The sequence below is a fragment of the Lipophrys pholis genome (genome assembly GCF_963383615.2).
Source record: "Lipophrys pholis genome assembly, chromosome: 16".
NCBI classification, from domain to species: domain Eukaryota; kingdom Metazoa; phylum Chordata; class Actinopteri; order Blenniiformes; family Blenniidae; genus Lipophrys; species Lipophrys pholis.
In genome coordinates, this window is record NC_137634.1 from 1,919,326 (window position 1) to 1,942,338 (window position 23,013).

General features: G+C 45.4%; 1 protein-coding gene across 1 annotated transcript in view; it reads left to right on the plus strand.

Annotated features, from left to right (window-relative positions):
* The first annotated feature begins 4,404 nt into the window (after positions 1–4,404).
* Positions 4,405–23,013, plus strand: part of LOC308121700 (junctional adhesion molecule 3B-like) — a 45,742-nt gene continuing 27,133 nt past the window's right edge. The window contains exon 1 of the mRNA XM_080483106.1: positions 4,405–4,495. Coding sequence (XP_080339232.1) covers positions 4,447–4,495 — 49 coding nt within the window. The 5' untranslated portion in view covers positions 4,405–4,446. The remainder of the gene's footprint in view (positions 4,496–23,013) is intronic.

Below are 23,013 nucleotides of genomic sequence, written 5' to 3' on the forward strand. Positions count from 1 at the left end.
TACATGCTACATGCTAAAGAGTTTCAAGGCTAACACACCTACGATGCTACATGCTACATGCTAAAGAGTTTCAAGGCTAACACACCTATAATGCTACATGCCACATGCTAAAGAGTTTCAAGGCTAACACACCAGTGATGCTACATGCTACATGCTAAAGAGATTTGGAGCTAACACACCAGATTCTATGCAAGAAACAAAAATGCTCCTGTGGCGAAACACCAGACGCTCATCACGTGATCGGGTCTCTCTTTATTTTTTTCTCTTTTTCTTGCGCCGAAAGAAAAAGAAAACGTAAATGACATCAGCATTTCATCACATGCTTAATTTTTCAGTGTTTATCAGCAGATACCGATGACGTACCGATATCCTCGAGCATCCCTTGTTCACATTAATTGACTTCATCTGTCTTGAAAAACTGATATGAAACAATCAGAATTTAAAAGCACCATGGATTTCTTTTAGTGAGCTATGAATTATGATAACCGACACTGCTGCCCCCTGGTGTTCAGTTCAGGTATCTTTGTTTTGATTTGTCCTCCCAGTGGACACATCGGGAATAGCAGTTCCTATTATAGACTAATTGTAATTGAGCCAGGGTTATTTCCACTGTGTGGCTCTGTGTGGATTAACGGGATTAACAAGTAGATTCATGAGATTTTCAGATCTTTACATCCCGTTTTTCTTCACATTTGATTCTTCCTTCTAATCTTTAAATTGGGGGCAGTAATCATGGATGCAGATTAGCATTTTAACGTTTTCTTTGCAATCAAGATGTTTGAATAATTAAATTTTTTGTACACGTTGCTTCATGATTGCGTCACTCCGTCTAATCTGCTCACGGAAACCTGAGATGTTCTTATGTGGCAAAAAAGAAAAGGTGCATATTTATCCCAAATCCCTAGATAGTCTTCATATAGTAACACAACAGACTCATTTCATGAACCTAGAGAGCAAAGCCTGAAGGCAACACCTGATTCATATTAAAATATGGCCTGAATTACAGAATTACACGTGTTATATAATACAATTCGTACTCATCCTAGCATAATTAGACGTACTTCTATATTTAGACGTAATTGCTGCGGTGATGAAGCGTGCAGCGAGCGGCGCAATCGTCAGATTTGACTTCTTTTGAAAGCTGGATTGATCTGGCACCGACACACACACACAGCGGCTCATGGCGTCACACGGAGAGGGAGTCGAGTCTGTGCGTGTGTGTGCGTGTGTGTGTGTGTGTGTGTGTGTGTGTGTGTGTGTGTGTGTGTGTGTGTGTGTGTGTGTGTGTGTGTGCCACATGGCTGCAGGTACACAGGCTTATTTCTGCTCGCCGTGCAGCAGTTTGAGGAGGTTGGCCGGTGTGTCACGGGCCTGGTTGGGAGCGGCGCCAGCTGTCAGAGTCAGAACTGGGCTCAGTGTGACTAAAGTGCTTGATGTACAAGCAGAAAGCAAGTCCCCACACCTGGAGGCCCGGCGGAGCAAACGCAGCAGCAGGACCTTACCGGGCCGAGCTCGTTGCCTCCCCGTGAATGGGCTAAGAGCTCCGAGCTGACAGGAATGCAGCGGCTGCCACTGTCATCAAACGCCGGGCGAGCGCCTTCGGTCGCCGTCAGGCCCTCCTGATTTACTGCCTGGAACACGGGTTGAGTGAATATTTTATTGGCGCTGGCTCCGCACTGGTGGACACAGAGGTAGCAGGGTGCCATGCTTCAATTTCTAATGCTGCCCTGTAGTTTTCATTCACATCCATTCAGAAAAAGACACCGACAGCCGGAGTGTTGCTGTTAAAGGTGCCGTAACAGGTCTGTGTGGTCAGAGTCCAGGCTTCACTCAGCTTGTTAGAAGTGTTTCTAAATGGTCATCTGATGCAGGGACGCACCGCAGGGTGGTGAAGCTGGAGTCAAATTACAAGCATTTGGGTTTTCTTGAAGTGAGAATACAAGAGGGAACAGTCCAAATACACAAACTGGTGAGACTGTTTCAGACACAAGACAAACAAAGGGGACGGTTTACATTTAGAAAAGCATTTCAAATGTTTTATTTAGGCCACGTTTACATGGTTTTTTTTGTTCACGTTTTTTTACAAAAATGGATATTTCCCTTTCTACGTTTACAAAAGAAATCTTCATTGATATGAACCAGCATATCCACCTGGTTCAGAGCTGCTATGAGCAGCCAAACCTGTAGGGGGCGGTGTAACGAGAAGCATGAAGCCATGATAGCCAATCACAATCCTTCAGGAATTAAATCTTACTGAGCTCCACACACAATACTTGCATTCAATTATTAGACGCAGATTTACTCAATATCAAAAAATCTACTTTTAAAAAAATTATTTCTAAAGTAGATTTGAGCATGATGGAAACTTCTTATATGGTTTTGGAATAAAAAGTCGCTGATTCAATTTAAAAGAAACGTTTTCTCCTCCCTTCTAAACACCAAAACAAATTAGCAGCCGTGTTTTATTCTGATTAATATCACAGTTATGTAGGAATGAAGAGTTTGTTTTTAAAGTGGTCAGGCCTTCTCATAAAACACTGCTGAATTGGTTGAAATGACATTAATGGGGAATAACTGGACTTTCCAGGAAGTTTTACTGAGAAACTCCGAACTCAATGTCACATAAACAGAGTTAAATTCACAAAGACTTTTATGTTTGTTTTGTTGGAAAATGTTTGAGCCAAAAGAACCCTGGACTGTTTGCTGTTGCTATGTGGTTTGTAAAATCACACAAAAGGCGCTTTTCCACCAGTTCCGGCCCGACTCAACTCACCCGACCAAAACCTGTGGCTGTCCTGCAGAACGCTGTTTAAACACATTTCCATTAAAGTTTAAAGTATTCTATCGTTTCTTTGTCTTATGTCAACATCAGCTGGTGGCAGAAGTCACCAGTTAACAGGGGCACCAGTTAAACCGAAACACTGGACAGTTAAGCACATCTTTACAATAAATTCACGATCATAACAATCTGCATTTTGCAATATATTATCAATAAATATCTAAAAATATATACTCTCTAATTTATAATTTGAGCTGATGCTAGTCGCTTTAATACGGTGAGATGTTGGATTTGTTGATTTTTCTATTTTTGTGTATTTCTGTGGCAGAGTTACAGCGCCACCTATAAGCCTGGCATATGTACTACATCGTTTTGAGTCATGGTGCTGTGAGGACGGGAAACTTCTCAAGAACGACGGGGAGGAAAGAAGTAGCTTTGACTGATGTGGACTGGGCCTGGGAAGAGACGGAGGCTGGTGGAGGTTGATGGAGGCTGGTGGTGGAGGTTGGTGGAGGCTGGTGGTGGAGGTTGGTGGAGGCTGGTGGTGGAGGTTGGTAGAAGTTGATGGAGGCCAGTAGTGGAGGTTGGTGGTGGAGGTTGGTGGTGGAGGTTGATGGATGCTGGTGATGGAGGTTGATGGAGGTTGATGGAGGCTGATGGAGGTTGGTGGTGGAGGCTGGTGATGGAGGTTGGTGGTGGAGGTTGATGTAGGCTGGTGATGGAGGTTGGTGGTGGAGGTTGATGGAGGCTGGTGATGGAGGTTGGTGGTGGAAGTTGATGGAGGTTGGTGGTTTCCTATCGGAGCTCCCAGCTGCTGCTCATCTCCAGAATAAGGCCACGGTAGTAAAAAGCCTCCACATAGTGTCAACTATAAATTCTTCTCTGTCTGAGTGATGCTTCTGGTAGCCATGGAAACCTAATAGCCCCCCCTCCTTCCTCTCTCTTACTCCCTCTCCTCTCTCCCTTTCCTCCCTCTCTCTCGTTCTCCCCCTCTCCCTCTCTCTCTCCTTCCCTACCTCTCTCTGTCTTTCTCTCCCCGCTCTCTCTCCCCCTCCCTCCCTCTCTCCCCCTCTCTACCCCCCCCCTCTCTCTCTCTCCCCCCCCTCTCTCTCTCCCCCTCTCCCTACCCCCCCCCCCGCTCTCTCTCTCCCCCTCCCTCCCCCTCTCTCTCCCCCTCTCCCCTCCCCCCCTCTCTCTCCCCCTCTCTCTCTACCCCCCCCCCCCCGCTCTCTCTCTCTACCCCCCCCCCCTCTCTCTCCCCCTCCCTCCCCCTCTCTCTCCCCCTCTCCCCTCCCCCCCTCTCTCTCCCCCTCTCTCTCTACCCCCCCCCCCCGCTCTCTCTCTCTACCCCCCCCCTCTCTCTCCCCCTCCCTCCCCCTCTCTCTCCCCCTCTCCCCTCCCTTTCCTCCCTCTCTCTCGTTCTCCCCCTCCCTCTCTCTCTCCTTCCCTACCTCTCTGTCTTTCTCTCTCCCCCTCCCTCCCTCTCTCTCTCTACCCCCCCCCCCCCCTCTCTCTACCCCCCCCCCTCTCTCTCCCCCTCCCTCCCTCTCTCTCCCTCTCTCTCCCCCTCTCCCCTCCCTCCCTCTCTCTCTCTCCACCAAAGCTCTTTAGGCTACTTTGCGCATGTACGGCCAGTCAGTCACACTGAGCCTCTCATCGACTCCAAGATGGCGAAAACACGTCTGGCTTGTCTCCTGACTCTCCTCTCAACTCACTGTAAGTACCCAGAAATCTCCCGGGAGCCCCTCCGCTCCGGCCCGGCTCTCTCCGGGGAATTCGGCCGCCTCGTGCCGGCCACTTGCTCGTGTGTTTGTCCGCTTTTGGCTCGCTGGTGCCCGGGGAGGAGGAGACCCGCACCGAGCCGAGGACGCAACTAACGGTAAACTCCCGGCAGGCTGGGAGCGGGATTCAGGAGCGAACCGGCGGACATTTACTTTTTTATCCATTTTCCCTCAAAGAAATAACTTTTTTTCTGCCGTCAGAGGAAAACGTGAAGCCGGAGCGACGTTTTTCAGCCGCTATTGTTACTCCGACCCATCGCGTTCCCCGCCGCGGCGCGCGAGACACCCGAAGAGAGTACCTGTGTGTGTGTGTGTGTGTGTGTGTGTGTGTGTGTGTGTGTGTGTGTGTGTGTGTGTGTGTGTGTGTGTGTGTGTGTGTGTGTGTGTGTCAGTAAAAAGTTTTCTCCCAGACCTCGTGCGGTCTGGAGCTCCGTGTTAAACTATTCATCGCGGTGGATGTCGCGAGCCGTGAAGCGGGATAACGGTTCTCTCCGTCCCGCGGAGGGGGGAGTGAGGAGCGGGCTGCCTGCGGGAGGAGCCCTGCGGCCGCCCGGGCAGGCAGGCAGGCCACCCTCCGCAGAGGCTGGTGGAGGTTGGTGGACCCCGGTGGACCCCCGTCCTCCTCCTCCTCCTCCTCCTCCTCGGAACACAAACAGGGATAAACCGATGGGTTTGAGCTCCTCTGGTTCTCTGTCGGGTTGTCTGTCCTGTATGTCGCGCGCCATGTCACGATACATATCGATATATCGTGTATATATCACTTGTTGCTCTGTAGCCTCACGAATTTCTGTTTGTTTATTTATTTATTTTTACTGCGATCAATAAATAGTAAGGTTGGCAAGTTTAGAAAACCTAGTATATAATTTTTTAATTTGTTTGTATATGTTGGTTATATATAACTTGAAGTGGCGTGTTTGCAATTATTACCCCCCAAAATCTACTGATAGTTTTACAAAAAGTGTGTCTGTTTTTTGCATATCTTTACATGTGTTTATGCATTCATATTTACTATATATTTTAGTGTGTGTGTGTGTGTGTGTGTGCATGAGTAGTAGAAAACAACCCCCCCAAAAATTTTTCCCCTCATTTAATTTAAACTTTAATATTTACGTATATTGTGGATTTTTGTTAACGTTAAATTTTAATACTCAAAGCTTTTCATGGATAAAAGTTTAGTGAAAGTCATGAAGTATTAAAATGACACTTCTTTAATTTGTTTTTAATTAAAGGCCAACATTATCACATATAGATTTGAAAAGTGCTTGTGCCTTTCTAATTTATTTGGTATGTGAAGAAGATTTTTTTTCAGTGCGTGTCTGTACGTGCGTGTGTGTGCATGTACGTTTTATATATCACTTCGTATGAAGTTATTTGACGAACAAACTATTGACACTTCTATTTTCTTTCCTCCTACACCAGTTGACATTAGCATTACCATTTGACATTTAAAAAGATATATATTTATACGGATGTGCGACACACTCCAGCCCAGCACACCAACATGGGCATGTCCTTTACAGTTTCTGATTGCGAGACAAACTCTACATTCAGTGTCACTTTGTGAAAGTGAAAGCAGCCTGTCACAGACCTGATAATATCTGAACTGTCAGGACTTTCTTTTTTTTTTTTTTAATATATTTCAGTATGAAATAAGATAACGTTACATGTGAAATGGATCAGGAGGTAAGAGAGTGTTCAGATAAGGCAGAATTCTTGTTGCAATCATGGAATCTCTTGAAAACCCTTCAGAAATGGTTCATGTTATGTGGACTGGGAGCTAATTCAGTTTGTCCCGTCCATGTGGAAATGCATGAGTAGCCGTGTGATGGTTAAAAAACAAATCTCCACAACACTGTTGACATAAAATGTTCTTTTTTTTTCCCCCCCGGGTGGATGAAGCGAGGTGTGTGAGGACAGACACAGTTCAAAGGGAGCTACAGACATAAGAACATCTACTGTGATCTCTCACGTGTGTGAATGGGCTTATTCTCTTTGCTTTAATTAGGAGTAGCAGCGAGCGTGTTTGAAATCTGTTGCTGCGCTCTCGTCTCGGTGTCCCTTGACATACCTCCCGGCTCTGCGCTCATTTTTATTTTTTCATCATTTATTTTTGTCTGGGAGCGACACATTCCAAAGTCAGTGTGCCTAATGATATTCCCTGGTGTACGCCTGTGACAGGACGTGGCATCAGCACAATTGACATGTTGGGGCGAGGCTGGGGGGCAGGGAGTTGGTGCTGGGGGGTGGGTCAATGAGCTGGTAAAGATTTAAGAATTTCTTTTGTCTTGGCCGGACAGGGATTAGCCATGTGGTGGACTGGTCTTTCGAGACAGACAGATCTGGCCAGACATGGAGCTGGCCTCAAACCAGTGTTATGAATTACTAATCGCTGCTGATAGGCGACGATTCCTAACAGTTACTGACTGTAATTAGAATTCTTCTCATATCATTGAAGAAGCTGGGCTCCTTTCTTTTTTTAGTTTTGATGTTTCACTAAGGCGAATGGGGGGAATCTCAAAGAGTGTGTCATAAGCTTTGCTTCTTCTTCTTCTGTAGGTCACACTCAGTGAGACGTGAGACGTGCTTGTTATTTTCAATTCACGGCGTTCCATGGGTAGCTATCATCCTAATGGCCAAACAGCTAAATCCAGCACGACTGGGCATAGCTGCAAATATCAGTGCAGTCATCTGTCAGCGGAGCGGGAGATGAGGGCCTTTGTTATTTTAAGTACACATGCTCACAGTGGACTTTCCAATCTGATCTAATGGAATGCATTGACATTTTCCATTGTTGGCTTCAAATATGCCACAGAACAGTGGTGCGCTCTCGGAGAGGACGTCTGCCAGAACCGCTCCTGCCAGCAGCTCGGCCAAGAAACGTGTGGAAGCTGGAGGATGCTGAAAGTGGATTAGTACCGAGCAAATATAAACCTCCGGATCGCTGCGTTTGCTTTTAGGAGGAACACCTGTGGAGTTTGACATGTTTCACTCAAAACTGCTGCGTCTCTTAGAACCGAACGGATCAACAGCACACTAAATAGATGGAACTGAAATGATCGATCATTATGACTGAAAAAGGTATTGCAAAAGACCGACTGACATCCGATAAACTACGTTTGTGTTTTTGGATAATCAGATGGCGAAAAAAGTGATATTGTTGTTTCTGGGTAAAATTGGGTCCCAGAAGAGAAAGAGCACTGTTATTTTGTTATCTGGAAGTACAAATCCCAAAGCACAAAGACATCGCCATCATATAACGTTTGTTTGATCTTCACAAGTCAGTGTGTGATTGTGATTCTCAGAAATATTATCACGTTTTGCATCTTTAATATTCTGCAGCTGAGCCTGATGACGTGAATAGTTCAGTTCACGAGACGAGTTCAATGAGGTAATATTATTGACAAGAAGAAGAAGAATCTATTTAGCATTAACATAATTAAGTACCTCGCTAGATAAATGTCGTCATGATCCACACATCCTGAAGGAGACTCAGAAAAGGCCTTTCAGTTCCTCAGGATATCTTCTAAATTGACTTCTAGGTCACGTTATTGAATCATTCTCAACGGAGGTCTACAGAATAATTTAGGTTATTGTAGGGAAAGTTGTGGTAGTGTTTGTAGAACGCATCGAAGAAACATTCGACTGAAGGTTTGTGTCACGACAAACTGTTGTTCATCACAATTAAAACATTATGAGATGTTTTGGAGAAATGAAGGCAGTTATGGTAAAAATAAAAAAGGCTTAATTAAGTCTGTCATCTTAATTAGTCCATCTAATCCTAACAGTATCAGCCGGTGCAGATTGATGTTAAGCCTGTGTGGTTTCCAGCTGCAGCTCATCAAACCTTTTCAAATGGCCCACAGCATTTATCAGGTCTAATTTAAACTTCAATAGACTAGAGATAAAGTGATGTACTCAGCGAATGACCCGGACCTTCATATATTCTGTCTGTGGTCTCGGTAAATCACATTTGGACGCTCCGGTGGCCAGGCCAGGTCCACTCGTCAAACCCCGAGGGAAACCACGGATGACCTACCGTAACGTCTGAACTATGGAGCGCACCTGAATATAAGCCACACCCACCACGTTTAAAAAGAAAAGAAAATGTGTAGATATACAGGCAGCACTTGTCTATAAGCCGCAGGTGTCCACGTTGTGACAGGACACGGATTTCACTGCAGGGATTGTGGGGATTGCGTTTTTCTTTGGGTTTTTTTTTTTTAAAGGAAAAAAGGAGTTTCTGATGTGGGGCAGCAGACAGACGATGCAGCTGAACTATTAGAGCAATGAAGCTTGTTAACCCGTAAAAATCTATAAATTAGCTACGTCATTGTTTAACGCCGCAAAGTTCAGTGTGTGAAAAAAGAAGAGGCTTATAGTCCAGAAATTACGGTATTACCCACACTGAAGAATTGTGGTGAAAACGTTGTCTGAGTTATTTGTTGTTGGCCTGGATCTTTAGTTTTCTGTAGAATGTGCCTTGTCACTCATAGTTAACACCTGAAAAATGGCGATTGGACTGAAAACAAATGTGGCTTCAGGCCGACTTAATCGCATTTCACACTTCAAGTATTGAAATCAATTTCTCTTCCTGGACAGCTGACATTTTTATGACTGGCCATTATCTGTGTTTTGGCTCACGGCTGTCAGCCTGATCCAATTTGAGCCCCCTCGTTATCTGAATGGATAAGATAAGGCGGAGAGCCTCCGCCAGATTGTTGTTGAGTTTTCTCCGCCGATAAGTCATTGCATCACCCGGGCGGCTTTCAACCTCCGCTGGCCGCATAACTGGGCTGCTCGTCGGATGACGCTCTTCAAACATTTGTCTAAACCGGAGCCAAGTGTCTGCGCTCTTCCCGGTGTTTTGGCATGTGTGGTGTCGCTGTTTGGCGTGGCAGCCCCCCCCCCCACCCCATCCCCTCCTCTTCCCATAATAACTGCTGATAGCGGCTCCCCGAGGAGGTGCTTGTTGTCAGATGCTTCCCAACCCAACCAAAGCTTGCAAGCAAATGTTTAGAGCACTCTCTGAATGGCATGTGCCCCCCCGCGGGCAAGTCACATACGGTCTGACATTTTACTGCAGAGACACTAAATGGCAAAGTTATAAAAAAAAACCAAAACAAAGCAGGTCAGACAGTTAGAAACAGTCCCTCGCTGCTCAGCGTTCGCTTCTTCACAGTCAAGAGAGGAGAGGCGTCACTGCTGTAATTTATCACAGCTGCAGGAGGGATTACGTTGTTCTGAGCGCTCGCGGTGTCATAACTTTTCACCAAAACGCACAATTTAGCAATCGTCCCCGAACTGCCGCCGTCAGCCAACGGCGGTCCCTCCGCGGGGACGGAGGGGAAAGTGCCACATGTCTGCGGCTGTGGAATGACCTGAAACAGCTGAGCGGGAGAGGGCGGGCGGGCGGACAGTGTTTTTCAGCCGGCGTCCCAACCAGAAATATCCACCCAGTCCCTCCCAAACCTGAGTTGGCAAATGCAGCATTCCAAGCAGAAAACACATGCGGCCTGGTGGGAGCTTCACGTCATGTGAGCACCGACCCAACAATCACAACCACCTGTTTTCCTGAGAGATAAAAAAACGCGACCTCCTGCTGATGAGCTGGCAGAGGTCAGGGTGGGGGAGAGGGAGTCGTCAGGGGAAAGAGTGCTGGCTGTCGAAAGCTGGGAAAACAAGCTGCAGAAAACTGAACGCCCCCTTCCAGCATGAGTCAGAAATAGTGAAGAGGAGGAGCTTTTCGATTGTGAAAGGTGAAGAGAGATCCCAACAGAACTCTGTATCATCACATAGTTTGGATTTTATTCCAAAAACAACTTTATTTGATGAATTTCTAACCGGATCGGCTCCAACGGCCCCGAATTAAAGTTGGAAAGCTGGGTGGAGGCTGGGTGGACGAGTTGCTCTGTGGAACCTCCACAGTCTTTAAATCCACCAGGAAAACTTCATTATGTTTAAGTTTTTGTAAATGTTGCGTCTAGTCTGGACAGTAGAATTACATTGCTTTAATGAGGAGATTTCTGTAAACTCCCGAACTCTTCACTCAAACCATCCCCTGCTTGAAGAATCACATCAGAATTATCTTAATTATATTAATTATCATCTGAATTTCCTGTGAGAGCTGGAAACACAGTTGTTGAGGGAATTTCTAACATTTGTGGCTGATTGGCCATGCAGTCATTTCTCTTATTTATTTCCCCTTGGTACAAAAAACTGAGTCATCACTGTGTCATCCTGTGGGCAGAAAGAGAAACCGAGACCACCTTCTAAAATATATCCTGAGTCATCGGCTTCATTTACTTGATTCCAAAGTAGTTTTCCACTGAGAAGTCTTGAAGATGATCTGGTCATTTATTTTCTAACTTTGAGCTGAAAGCAGGATCAGGACGACTTTACTGGAACTCTGTTTACTACCTGCCAAAAGTGTAAACAGGATGTAGTTTAAACATCAGTCTGTTGTTTCACCTCTGCTCTGACACTCACACTGTCACTGCACGAGTACTGAGATACTCTATAAAGCCCTGCATGTGTGCTATATTTGATGATTCCTTATCCTATGTATGTATTCCTGATTATGTCTTATAATGCTCTCAAACTAAATCTTTTAAATCTTTTAAATCACTGGTTTGCTGTGGATTGTTTTTGATTATTCGCAATTAAATATTTATTTATAATCTATATTAATCACGTTTCACTTTACAAACCATAGAGATTAACAGTTCAAGTGAGCAAACAGATGCGTTAAAAAACTTTGAAATCAGATTTATCACGATGATAGATTAAATCAGTTTTGACAATGATATATTTCTTATTTATTTCAAGCTGTTCACCTCAGACTGAGTGTGTATCCTCAGGTGACCAGAGACTTTGCGATCATGTTCACTCGGTCGACTCCACATCGCAGCGATAGATCCCGACAGAGCTGATGGGGAAAGTTTCTTCATCTCTGTCTCAGAGCTCTGGAGAGTCTCACGTCTATTTCCCGTCGTGGATTTCAGTTTGATAAAAGGTTTGATAAAGGTCGAGCTGAACTTTGTATCTGAGCTCTTAGCTTCACGTCTGAGTTTAAAGCTTATCTAAAACGCTAATGCACAAGTTCAACAAGAAGGATCGATCTCAGTCTGTTTTCTTCTCTTCTCCTGTCTCCACCTTTCTTTCTCCATCTATCTCTTCTTTCTCTATCGCGTCACGCCTCTCTCTCTCTCTCTTCATCTTAAAGTATGTTTTTTTTCCTGGAAATACGTTTCCTAATGTAGAAACAAACACACCTCATGTTGTGTTTTTGAGTTGCAGACAATCGGTTGTGTTACTTGGAGAAGCTTTGATAATCAACCTGATTGACTCCAGCTTGTATGATGGCGGTTCTAAATCTTGTTTGTACGAAGGTCCATAGATTATAATAAGCTTAGTAGTTAGTACTATTAGAATACTATTTTATATATAGATATATGACAGTTTCATAAGTTCAGTGAACTTCTACTTGCTCCTTTTGAGTATCTACTTTGCATTCCTTTTCTTTTCTTTTGCAACCTATGTTTTATTGATTATGCTGCTCAAATAAAATCACATAAAGAATATAAATCCAGCCTGTTGGAAGAAGATGACTCGCTCTCTATCAACAGTGCTGCAGCTTCCAAACCACTTCTTGTACTTTACGACTGAAAGTCACGGGACATTTTGCTCCTCTCAACATTTCACTGAGAGTGACGAGATACTTTGAGCAGAACTCGGACTAATACACCAGCGCGGGTGTGTCAGTACATCTCCTGAGAGTGAAATCCATTGCACGCCCTTCTGCTTTTGTCATGTTTTTCCCCTCGCTCGCTCGCTCGCTCCCTCTCCCTTTGCTGAGGTCGAAAGGCAAACACTGACGAGCTCACGTTCCAGAAATGGCGACGGCATGTGCGTGCTTCAAATGTCAATAAGAGCCGCATGTGAAAGAAGCGGCGGTCATAAACTGGAGGCGGCCTGCGGGGCGGCGCACGCCGGCCAAAAACCTCCACAATGAAAACGTTGTGAGAAGGCCTGAAGGTGTGGACGGGGAGCGGCGCTTGTTGATCGGCGTGGTGGGAGACTCACGGGAGGAAGAAGCCAATTGTGTGGGAGGTGAGCGTTTGGAAATGATGACTTTTCCTCAATCGTCGCCCAAATTGTCTCGTTTGTTTGGACAAGGCGTGATTATTCCCCGTCCAGGCCACTTTAGATCTACAGGATAATCTCCAAGATGCCTCCTCGCTGGCTGCCGGAGCTCAGGGCAGCACCAGAGCTGCTTCCTGTTTGATGATCTTTATCTGTGGTCACATGGTCCCCGGGGGGGTTCGGGGGGGTGGGGGGTGGGGGGGGGGGGGGGGGGGTGGGGGGTGGGGGGGGGGGGGGGGGGGGGGCGCTCCCTGGCTTGTGAGTCCACTGGATACTGATGGAGCGCATCAATAGGTCAAAAGAGAGCGCCATCGATCAAACATCTTGTTGCTGTCAGCTTAGTGAAATAATTAGGGGCTTCATTAATGACATGACGGAGGCAGTGAACTCGTGCGGTGGAGTCGCCGTCGCTCCCAGACGAGGAAGCCGGAGGGCTGCTGCTCCTGCTGGGAGTCATAACCAGATAATCGCTCCGGATTCATCTTTTGTTTACCGGGCTGAAACAAAAGGGCAATTACCGTCTAAAAATAGCCACTAGGCAGAGTCATCTGACTACCTCAGGTGTTTGATCATTCCAAACCAGTGGCCTCGTCATTAGAAACATGGACCGGGGTGATAATGGTGGACAGAACTCCGGCGAGCTGTATCCGTCGCGGTACGGAATATTTGAATACAGCTTTCATCGCTGATGATGTCGGGTCACATGAGGACTTTAAGGACGGCTGATGTTGCCAGCAAGACCCCGTGAACCTCAATATCAAACTAAAATATTAAAATCAGCTGGAAAGGTAGCAGCAGCCCGTCTGAAAGCTCTGCACTGGCTTTTTGAGGGGAATGGGGACGGGAGATGTGCTTTTAAGTTTCCTTTTACTCAGCAGCATTTTTGATAATGAAAAGAATAAAGTGGAGAGACTCGAGGATAAAGGAAAAGCAGCTTTAGAATTATTAAGATTACTTGGCAGAGGAAGTATGATCTCTGTGCATCAGGAATCAAATCTGGAATCAAATCTCATTTTCTGGATTTCATTAAAGAGTCAGTAAAATGGAATTCGGCTGATGACGCATGGCCTCGATAATAAGGAGATATCCTGGCAGCTCTGTGGTGATCATAAGCTGTTTGTGTGTGTGTGTGTGTGTGTGTGTGTGTGTGTGTGTGTGTGTGTGTGTGTGTGTGTGTGTGTGTTACCGTGGAGACAAGATGCTAAACCTCAACACAAAAGAGCTGAGCTCAAATAGAAAACGAGGAAAGCCTCGTTAGGTCTTAATATGCCATCGTTACTGTACATTTCAAGCCAGTAGCACGAGGCCCTTATTCTCCAACCTGTGTGGGGGGTGCGGTTTATTTTATTCTTTACTGACTAACTCATTGTTTGTTTGTTTTTTATAATATATATTTTTATTGAGACAAACCAGTTGTATCACATACATTCTCTGGACAAAACCTTTTTTCTTCTTTTTTTTTTAAACCCGACAAAAACAAGAGAACCACATATACAAACCGGACTAACTCACTGTAACTCACTGGAAATATCAAAAGGCTCTGGCGTTACTGAGCAACCTTCTGGCTGTGATTCTCAGTCTGCGTTCAACAGCCTCAGAGAGAAGCAGTGTTTTTATTTCAGAGAGCCGCCGCTTCTCTCTCTCCTCACTTATGTTATGCTTCTTTTAAAGGAAAAATTTAATTGGAGCCAAAACTTTATTGAAAAAGATTGAAGTGAGCGATAAACTCTTTGTAGGAAGCGGCTTCACCTGGAGTCCAGTGGTTCTGACTCTTACCCGCCTTGCTGGGAAACCAGGGTTTCATTTATTTAGATATGTTTAGTTCATTTCAAAGACACGGTTTTGTTGATTCTTTTTATTTTTGATCTGCCATTCCTCAGTATTTTCACGGAGCGCAGAGGTTAAAATCCATTTATGTCGTGTTGTCATGAGGGTTTTGTGGCTCCCAGAGTTTCTGTTCAGTGGGAAACGAAACCAAATGTCTCTTAGAGTGTTGAAGGTCACGACCCCTGATCTGTACGTATCTCTGGAGTTACTCTGCACCAGTTTGTTGTGCTTTTGTTCAACTAGTAATCAGAATCAACCGGGATTCATTTGTGATGGTAGAAGTAGAAAGAGGCTGTAAAGTAGTTTCAGCTCCAGTTGAGTTTATTTCAATGCCTAAAGTTAAATAAGTCTCGTATTTTGCTTTAAAGTAAAGGAAGGTAACACATTGGTCTTATCCTTTGTGTCTCTGCACCAGGGTCCAAACTAAAGCAAGAGTTTTAAAAGATGTTGCATTAAATCTAGACTTTTCCATGATGCATACGGAACTAGTTAAGCCTTCACCGTCACCACAAGGTGAAAGATAGACAACGAAAATAATGAATTAATTATTAAGAAATATTGAAAAAGAAACAAGCAGAAACTTTGGAAATCAGTCTCCGTTATGATCAGTAATAAATGTGACGGAGGAAAGCGAACAGTCGAAGAGGTCGGGGAAAATGGGCAAATCTTTAATCAAAAGTCAAAACAGGCTGCCTCAGCTCAGGGAGGCAGAATATTGGATTTTCTGTTGACGGCCTGTCGGCAACACTTAACCTCTGAACACTGCCGATACCAATACTGACATATGTACTGATTTTATTCCACCCAACTGGGAAAACATATCAACTGTAATGACTCACTGGCAGATGCAGGTATTAATAACATGAAGGACAAATCTGTTAAAATGTATGAGATCACTGAGTAAAATGAGAAAACTAACCTCTTTCCAATGTTTCAGGGGAAGTTACAGCATTATTTGACTGGAGCCACTAAACTTGATATTTATATTTCATGAAAAATCCTCCAAATATTTTTGACTTGGTAAAGAAACATTTCGAATTAGACTTTGACCCTGAATGATAAAAAAAAGAAAAGTCATTCGTGCTCGTCTGAGTTTTGGACCGAGGTTCGATATAAGGCCAAGTAGCAGAAGTGTAAAAGCTGCTCTCGTCATTCTTTATGCCACTCCGTCCAGGAAAGTGTTACCTATCCTCAGTGGGCCCACAATAACAACATGCATTCTAAACAGTTGTTTTATTTCCCGACACACTCATGTGATAAACAGAGTTTGATGGCAGAACCCTAAAAGAAACTGGTAGAGCACAAGACTCCAGTAGCGCAGGCCTTCCCCGTGTTCATCAGCAGCAGTCGTGATCAACACTCGTTTCCTTTCCTTCCGTCTGGAAGACTGTAATTACCTGGAGGTTTCCACGCCTCCACATCCACCACCTCCACACGTCCGTCAGGCCCGCTCGCTGCCGCTGTGGAGGCGGCGTGGCGCTCAGGATGCACCTGTCAGACACGTGGCACCAGAACAAGGAGATCACGGGGCGGCAGGCGGTGGGAAATCAGGCTCCGTTCACGCCGCAGGTCTTGATGCTCAAGTCAGATTTTTTGCTGGAATCTGATTTGTGATCATGTGAACCTGGTCGGACCTGATGCTTTCCGGCCCCAGAGCGCAGAAGACAACATGAAGTCACACCGAGCAGCACACATTCACACATGGCACGCCGGTCAGCACCTGGGTTGCCAGATGTGACTCACTGTTTTCAGCCCAAACAACGTAAAACTCACACACCTCAATAAAAACCAGCCCAAATCTCAGCCTGTAGGAATCATGTTAAAACCCTAAAATTATTATTTGTGTATTAAATATACACGCCATAAACTCACAAATGCATGAAAGTTAAAAGGTAAGAGAGCGTGGCTCCCCAATTGGGGGATACCTGCCAGATCTGGCAACGCAGGTCAGTCCACGTAGATTCATTTTCAAGTCATTGTTAAACACAAGCGACAAAATCTAGACAACATTAGAAGGAAAGAAGGAGAATGAGGAATAAAGAGAGCACAGCTTTTATTCTGGCGGCGCCACTTCCTCCGGCGCTTCACCGTGACGTCAGTCAAACGTCAATGACGAAGCAGTCGCGGGTAGAAGAATATCAGAATTGGTTCTACATACAAACGAGGCCCGGGTCTGGTGGGAAACAGTCGTAATTGCACTTTGACTCGGCCAAAAAACAGGTCGGGTATGAGTCACTCAGAATTGGGTCTCACTTCCCTGCAGTGTGAACGAGACCTCAGACGCAGCCAACGATGACGACGGTCGAGGGAAGAGTTTAGGTGGAGCGGGACAGTCGATGCCAAGTAGCTGACTTGATGCTGGCAGTGTACTTAAGGTGGCTCACAAATGAAAACTGATTTCAGCATCTGTATGACTCCCTGCTCAGTAACCAATGTCAGAGTACGATCCATCTCATACCAGGAGCCTCGGTTGCTCCATTCCTGGCAGGACGATCTGCAGAGACCAGCTTCCAGAGCACTCCAGGTACATGACACAGAAATCTTGGTGCTCATCCAAATGGGCTATTAGCAATGATTAGCCCATGAGTGAGTGTGCATGGAGGCTTTCTCAGGAGAAAGGCTTCTCTTCCATTCGAGGGCTCGTTCTGTAGCTCCCGTCAGACCGTTGCGTTTCAGGCGATCGCGCCGTCGTCCGCTGCCATCCTCAACACCGTCTCGAGTTCATCTTAAAATAATGCTTGACGACGACGCTGACTGCAAAAATACATCACAAATTAGATTTTGCTTGAGATTAGTTTGCTGCAGCTGCGTCAGTCTGCTGGAGTCACTTGGACTCTTTACACGGAGAACAGATCAGTGGCCAGTTGACTGAAAACCTGTTTCCTTTGGAGCGACGCTTCAACATCCAGACCAATCAGCTGCTGGCTTTGAGCAGTTTGATGGAGAGTGAGAGTCAAAGAGCTCGTTAGTCACAACGGCTGCGATTTGCCCGCTCACCTGATCTGGTCACGTGACGACTTGCGTCTTTTTTAAAATTTAAACTAACTATATATTAATATTTATCACTTTATTGAAGATTATTGTGATTTAACATCACGACATATTGTAAAACACTAAAATAAATGGAAATTGATTCTGAAGTCAAAGTTTATTCATCTGTCTTGTTGTATTATGTGAAAGTTCATCGCCTAACAACATACTTATGTGTTATATTTGTACAATATTGTATATATTGTATGACATATTTTTGTGACGTGGCAGCAACAAAAGTTGAAATGGAAGTTGAGAACACTTTTAAAAACTAGTAATTTAAAAAAAAAGGATTTGAGAATTACTGTTACAACTTAGCTGAGGTGTGAAATCAACAGTTTCCTTCGATCGGAGACTTTCTGTTGTTGCTTGGCAACAGCCAGGAACTGCTTTGGCACGTAACCCTGGGGAAAATGTCACATGGGAGAGACGAGATAAACAAGATGTAAAGTGTCAATAAGTGAAGTGTGTGTGTGTGGGTTCTTCTCCACAGTGATGCTGATGGAGGTGGATTCACCTCGCCGACATGGCGTCTTACACATGAGGCGTCCGGTCAACATTACCCCGCGCTGCTGTTGGTGTCGGAGTAAGATCAGGCCTGGGTCACGTCAGGGTTTGCATGTTTAAAAAGAGGGCAAAATGGATTCTGAGTACACTGATGATGTGGAAGCCAATCAAACAGGACAGGAGATTGTTTACCAAAAGACTGGGAGGAGCTGTCGATGGTATAAATCAGTCTTTAGCAGATATGCTGCTGTTGTTTTAGCGAGAGGCCTTTCCTCAGCTGGCTCTCCGCCGCTTCTATTTGCAAATTTTATTCTAAGATATTCTCTGAATGATTCAAGAATCTTGATTAATTTTCTGTAATATCTTTCATAACTTCCTCCACCAACATCTCCAACTTCTCGGTCTCGGGTTAATTATGTGCTTACTCAGCACTCAACAAATCAGTCCATGCAGGCCTATCACCTAAAAGATGCCTGCAGTCTGACAGTGATGTTTATTTGCATGCAACTTAGCATGTTTTATTCAGGTTTGAAGAAAGTGATGCTATAATTATGTGCAGGCATCTTGTATAGTCTCCCTCACCATTTGCTTGTGACTGTGTGAATGGCTTTGGATCCAAAGGGGGGGGCAGGAACGTCATCCTGGGGTGAAGCCAGAGTCATTGATTTTCTCTGCAATGAGTTACCACCAGCCATTTTCTGCTGAGCGTGATTTTCTCCGGTGTCGTGTCTGTCAGGCGCTGGCGTGTGAGATCATGAGAAGTGTTGTAAACCTTCACCAGATTGCATGTGAACATTAGCTGCAGTGGAGAGAATCCACTGTTAATTAGAGACCAGCATCACGAGTCCGCCCGCACTGAGACGTCTCCAGACCTAAATCCGTGCATGTGCACCAGGCGTGACCTGGCCCTGATAAAGCCCGCCATTGGCTCACCGCCAGGCTCAATCTGCTTAAACGTATCCACCTCAGCACTGAAGGTAGAACAGCAAGACAGATCACAGAGCAGGAAGCACCGCTGGAGTCCCACCCAGAGGAGCTGCTGGAGCCAGATGTGGCCGCGACCTTTAGGTTAGATTCGAGCAGTCGGGACCTTTAGTTTGGATACCATCAAGTCAGGACCTTTAGGTTAGATACCAGCAGTCAGGACCTTTAGGTTGGATACCAGCAGTCAGGACCTTCAGGTTGGATACCAGCAGTCAGGACCTTTAGGTTAGATACCAGCAGTCAGGACCTTTAGGTTGGATACCAGCAGTCAGGACCTTCAGGTTGGATACCAGCAGTCAGGACCTTTAGGTTGGATACCAGCAGTCAGGACCTTTAGGTTAGATTCGAGCAGTCAGGACCTTTAGGTTGGATACCAGCAGTCAGGACCTTCAGGTTGGATACCAGCAGTCAGGACCTTCAGGTTGGGGGTCTGTTGTGTGTGTTCTCCCTCTTGTTCACCACACACACATTTTCTCGGAGGCCTCGTACAGCGTCGGCAACTTTCCCCCCCGCCGACTAAATGGCTTTTGTTCTCGTGTTTTCTGCTGTTGTTTTTTTATTTTCTTAATAAATAATTTGTTGGCTCTTTGCTTTTGTACGTTGAATATTTTAGGAAGCACACAGCTGTGCGCTCTGTGTTCTCAGGTTCCAGCGAAGTTGCCTCCGCTGTGTTTTGTTGTTGTGTGTGTGAGCAGGCGGGAGGGAGGGGCGTAACACTAATGAAGGAGGAGGGATTTTTAACTCGGCGCTATGGAAGAACTGCACATGTGGTGAGATGGCTCCACAGAGATCAGGCCAGTTGTTTTTCTGACTTTAGGTTTGACTCAGAGTGATCAAAGGTAACAGGAAGCTTTGCACCGAGGCGCTGAAGCTGCTTTGATTTCCCTCAGTTCAGTAAATCCTTCACGCGCACACTTTGGGATTAAAAAGAAAAAAGAAACAAAAATAGGATCCTTGAGGCTTTATTTTATGGTCCTGAGATAACTGGTGTTCAGAGTTCAGAATCCTTCATGTGAATCAAATGTGACGTATGTGTGATGTGTGTTTAGGTTGTGCTATATATCACAAATGTATATTTATGGTCACTTTAATATGTGAAATCTACTGATAACAGAAGACTGACTGAACCGCGGTAAAGTGCTTCAATGCTCGGTCCATTCAAAATGACAGAATTAATCACTATTAATTAAAAAAGAAATTGAAACAACTTCTCAACACAATAACTTAAAGAACTGCATCATTACTGTAATACTTGACAGTATTTCATATGTTTGATATTGTGTAGAAAGAGACTCCGCTGTTGAATAACGTGAGTCAAGAAAAGGAAGGAAAAACACATCTACATGAAAATTCAACTATTTATTAGTTAAGGTACAAACTTTAGAATAATTGATAATGGTCATAGTTTTTTGCGGGGGGGGGGGATTTTTGTTTTTATATTTAAGAAACCTGGGGAAAGCTAAAAGTATTTTTCCCTTTCAGAATTTGTTTGGAAAGCTGAAAGTGGCACCTGTGACTGGAGACAGCTGCTTTGTGTGTGTGTGTGTGTGTGTGTGTGTGTGTGTGTGTGTGTGTGTGTGTGTGTGTGTGTGTGTGTGTGTGTGTGTGTGTGTGTGTGTGTGTGTGTGTGTGTGTGTGTGTGTGTGTGTGTGTGTGTGTGTGTGTGTGTGTGTGTGTGTGTGTGTCTGTGTCTGTGTCTGTGTTACCTCTTCTAAAATGAAAAATGAATAGAATAGAAATACACTCTAAATCCCAGAGGGAAATGATGTAATGTTGGTCATTAATCCAGAGCAACAGATCAGATCTGGTTTTTGTTGGTAAACTGAAGTTTCTCATTCCTTCCTCGTTATAGTTTTACGTCACCTCTGAATCTCACTTTATTTAAAGACTGCCCTGCTCATAGTAATGTACAGTACTTCCTTTAGTCCAAACAGGGAAGGTGCTGGGCGACGACTCTGTCAAACGCAGTTGTGCTCCATATTTACTTGAAGGTTACTGTGAGTTTTATCTCTCCACATAACTCTACTTTAACTTGTTTAAAACCTTTTTGAAACTGCTCAACCGCTCTGTGAGGAATTATTTCAGCAGCCGTAATGACTATTATTGTAAATTCCCGTTAATTTGGGAATGATTCGGTTCTCTCTCAGGATATGAGGTTTCGAGCTGGAAAACTGACCACTTAGTGTAATGACTGTCTTTAACGTGGAGAGATGCAGGAAATCCCTGAGCTGAGATGGGCCGTGGCGCTCATCCTCCGCCTTTAATCTCTCCCACTTTTCTTGTTTTCCGTCTTTTCTCTGAGGCTCGTTAATGTCACCAGCTCAGCGATGACTGAAATTACAGAATGATTCCTTCTCCGCGCTTCGGCCGGCGATCATCTGGAAGCCCGGCGCTGTGAGCGACCTGTTAGAAGGCCGAGTAATGCCTGACGGACCCCTGAGTCACGGTCAAATCCTCCCAAACTGCTCCCGTCTGTTTCCCCCTTCGTCCTGCTTCTTTCTGTGACACAGAAACTGAGCACATGTGAAGCGACGCCCCCCCTCCATCGGAGCTCAGACAGGGGCCAGCCACTGTGTTACAAACTCGTCGCCTATGTCTGGCATCCTGACAAATATCTGAGGCACTCACTTACCCAAAGTATGCCCTCACACACATGTGGCAAACAGGAAGGGGGGGGGGGGGGGGGGGGCGCTGCCCCAACGTATCCACAGCAAAGACTCGTTGATCTTATCTGACAGAATCAGGAAACTCCATTAATGCTCCTACATATCAACCGTTCTAACTTCTCCTTAAGAACCCCCCCCCCCCCCCCCCCCCCCCCCCCCGGGCTCCTGGGGTAGTTTTACTGAACGCAGAGCCAAACCACTCCGATCATCCTCGTGCCGTCTGGACCTTTTTCACCGTTTGACCTAAAAGCACCAGCGGAAAGCGATCGATAGCATCCCGTTCGATGCCATTTGGATGACTGTCCACCCAGAGATACTTTGGCAGCCTAACAGTGCTATCAGTTCCCTTTCAGTCCCAACATATTTACCACTAAGTAGCCCAGAAGGGATCGTCCTCGCACCATATGGCCACATGGTCTGGTTACGATGCCAGCTCTGTTTGTCCGCTCAGCTGAATGGACGCCGTCAGAGCTGGTGGACTTTCTAATCCAACCACAGCTCATGTTTGATGGATTCCCCCTCACATATCGAAGGGTTGCTTTTCTATTAGTAGTTTCACACAAAGCAAGAATACAAACCAGCCAATTACCTTCTTATGTACCAGACGGTTGATCATTTGCTAACGTCACGTCTTTATGCATTCGTCCTGAAATGCGCTGCCATTGTTTATCTCCTGTAAGAGGCAGCAGAAGTCCTCTTCTTTCTAATAAAGACAAATCGCCAACAGTAGATGTTAAGTTCAGGGGGTGTTTGGTAGGAATGAGAAAGAACTTCTTTACGTAGCATATTGTGCCCCTCCAATGGGCAGAGTCGTCATTTTTGGTTGATTGCCAGGCTTGGTAATGTTTTTAAACGTCTTAGTGAGCTCATAGGTCTGTGTTGTGTTCAGCCAGGCCCATCATCAGTTTGTGAGGGTCTTCATGTGGAACGTCAAACAGTTTGACTGTGAGGACTATTATCAAAAATAAAGACATCGCAACCCCGTGGAGAAAAGGCCGATTTCATTAGAAAGTGTTGCTCTCGGACTGAGCTGTGTGGTTACACACCAAATGGGCACTAGTAACGTCACGATCTCCCTGAAAACCCTTCAACCCCCAGAAAAAGTGACTTTTCCTTCACCTGCTCCGTCAGACCTTCATTCCTGGTTTTGATTGTGATGAATGTGAGTTTTTCCTCATGTGTGCCACGCAGAGCATCGCACTGTTTGACGCAAGCAAAGGCAGGAGGTGACTGAGGTCGCCAGCTGTCCTCTATTCTTACCAGCTGAGCTCAGCCGCCGTTACCCGGCGCGGCGGGC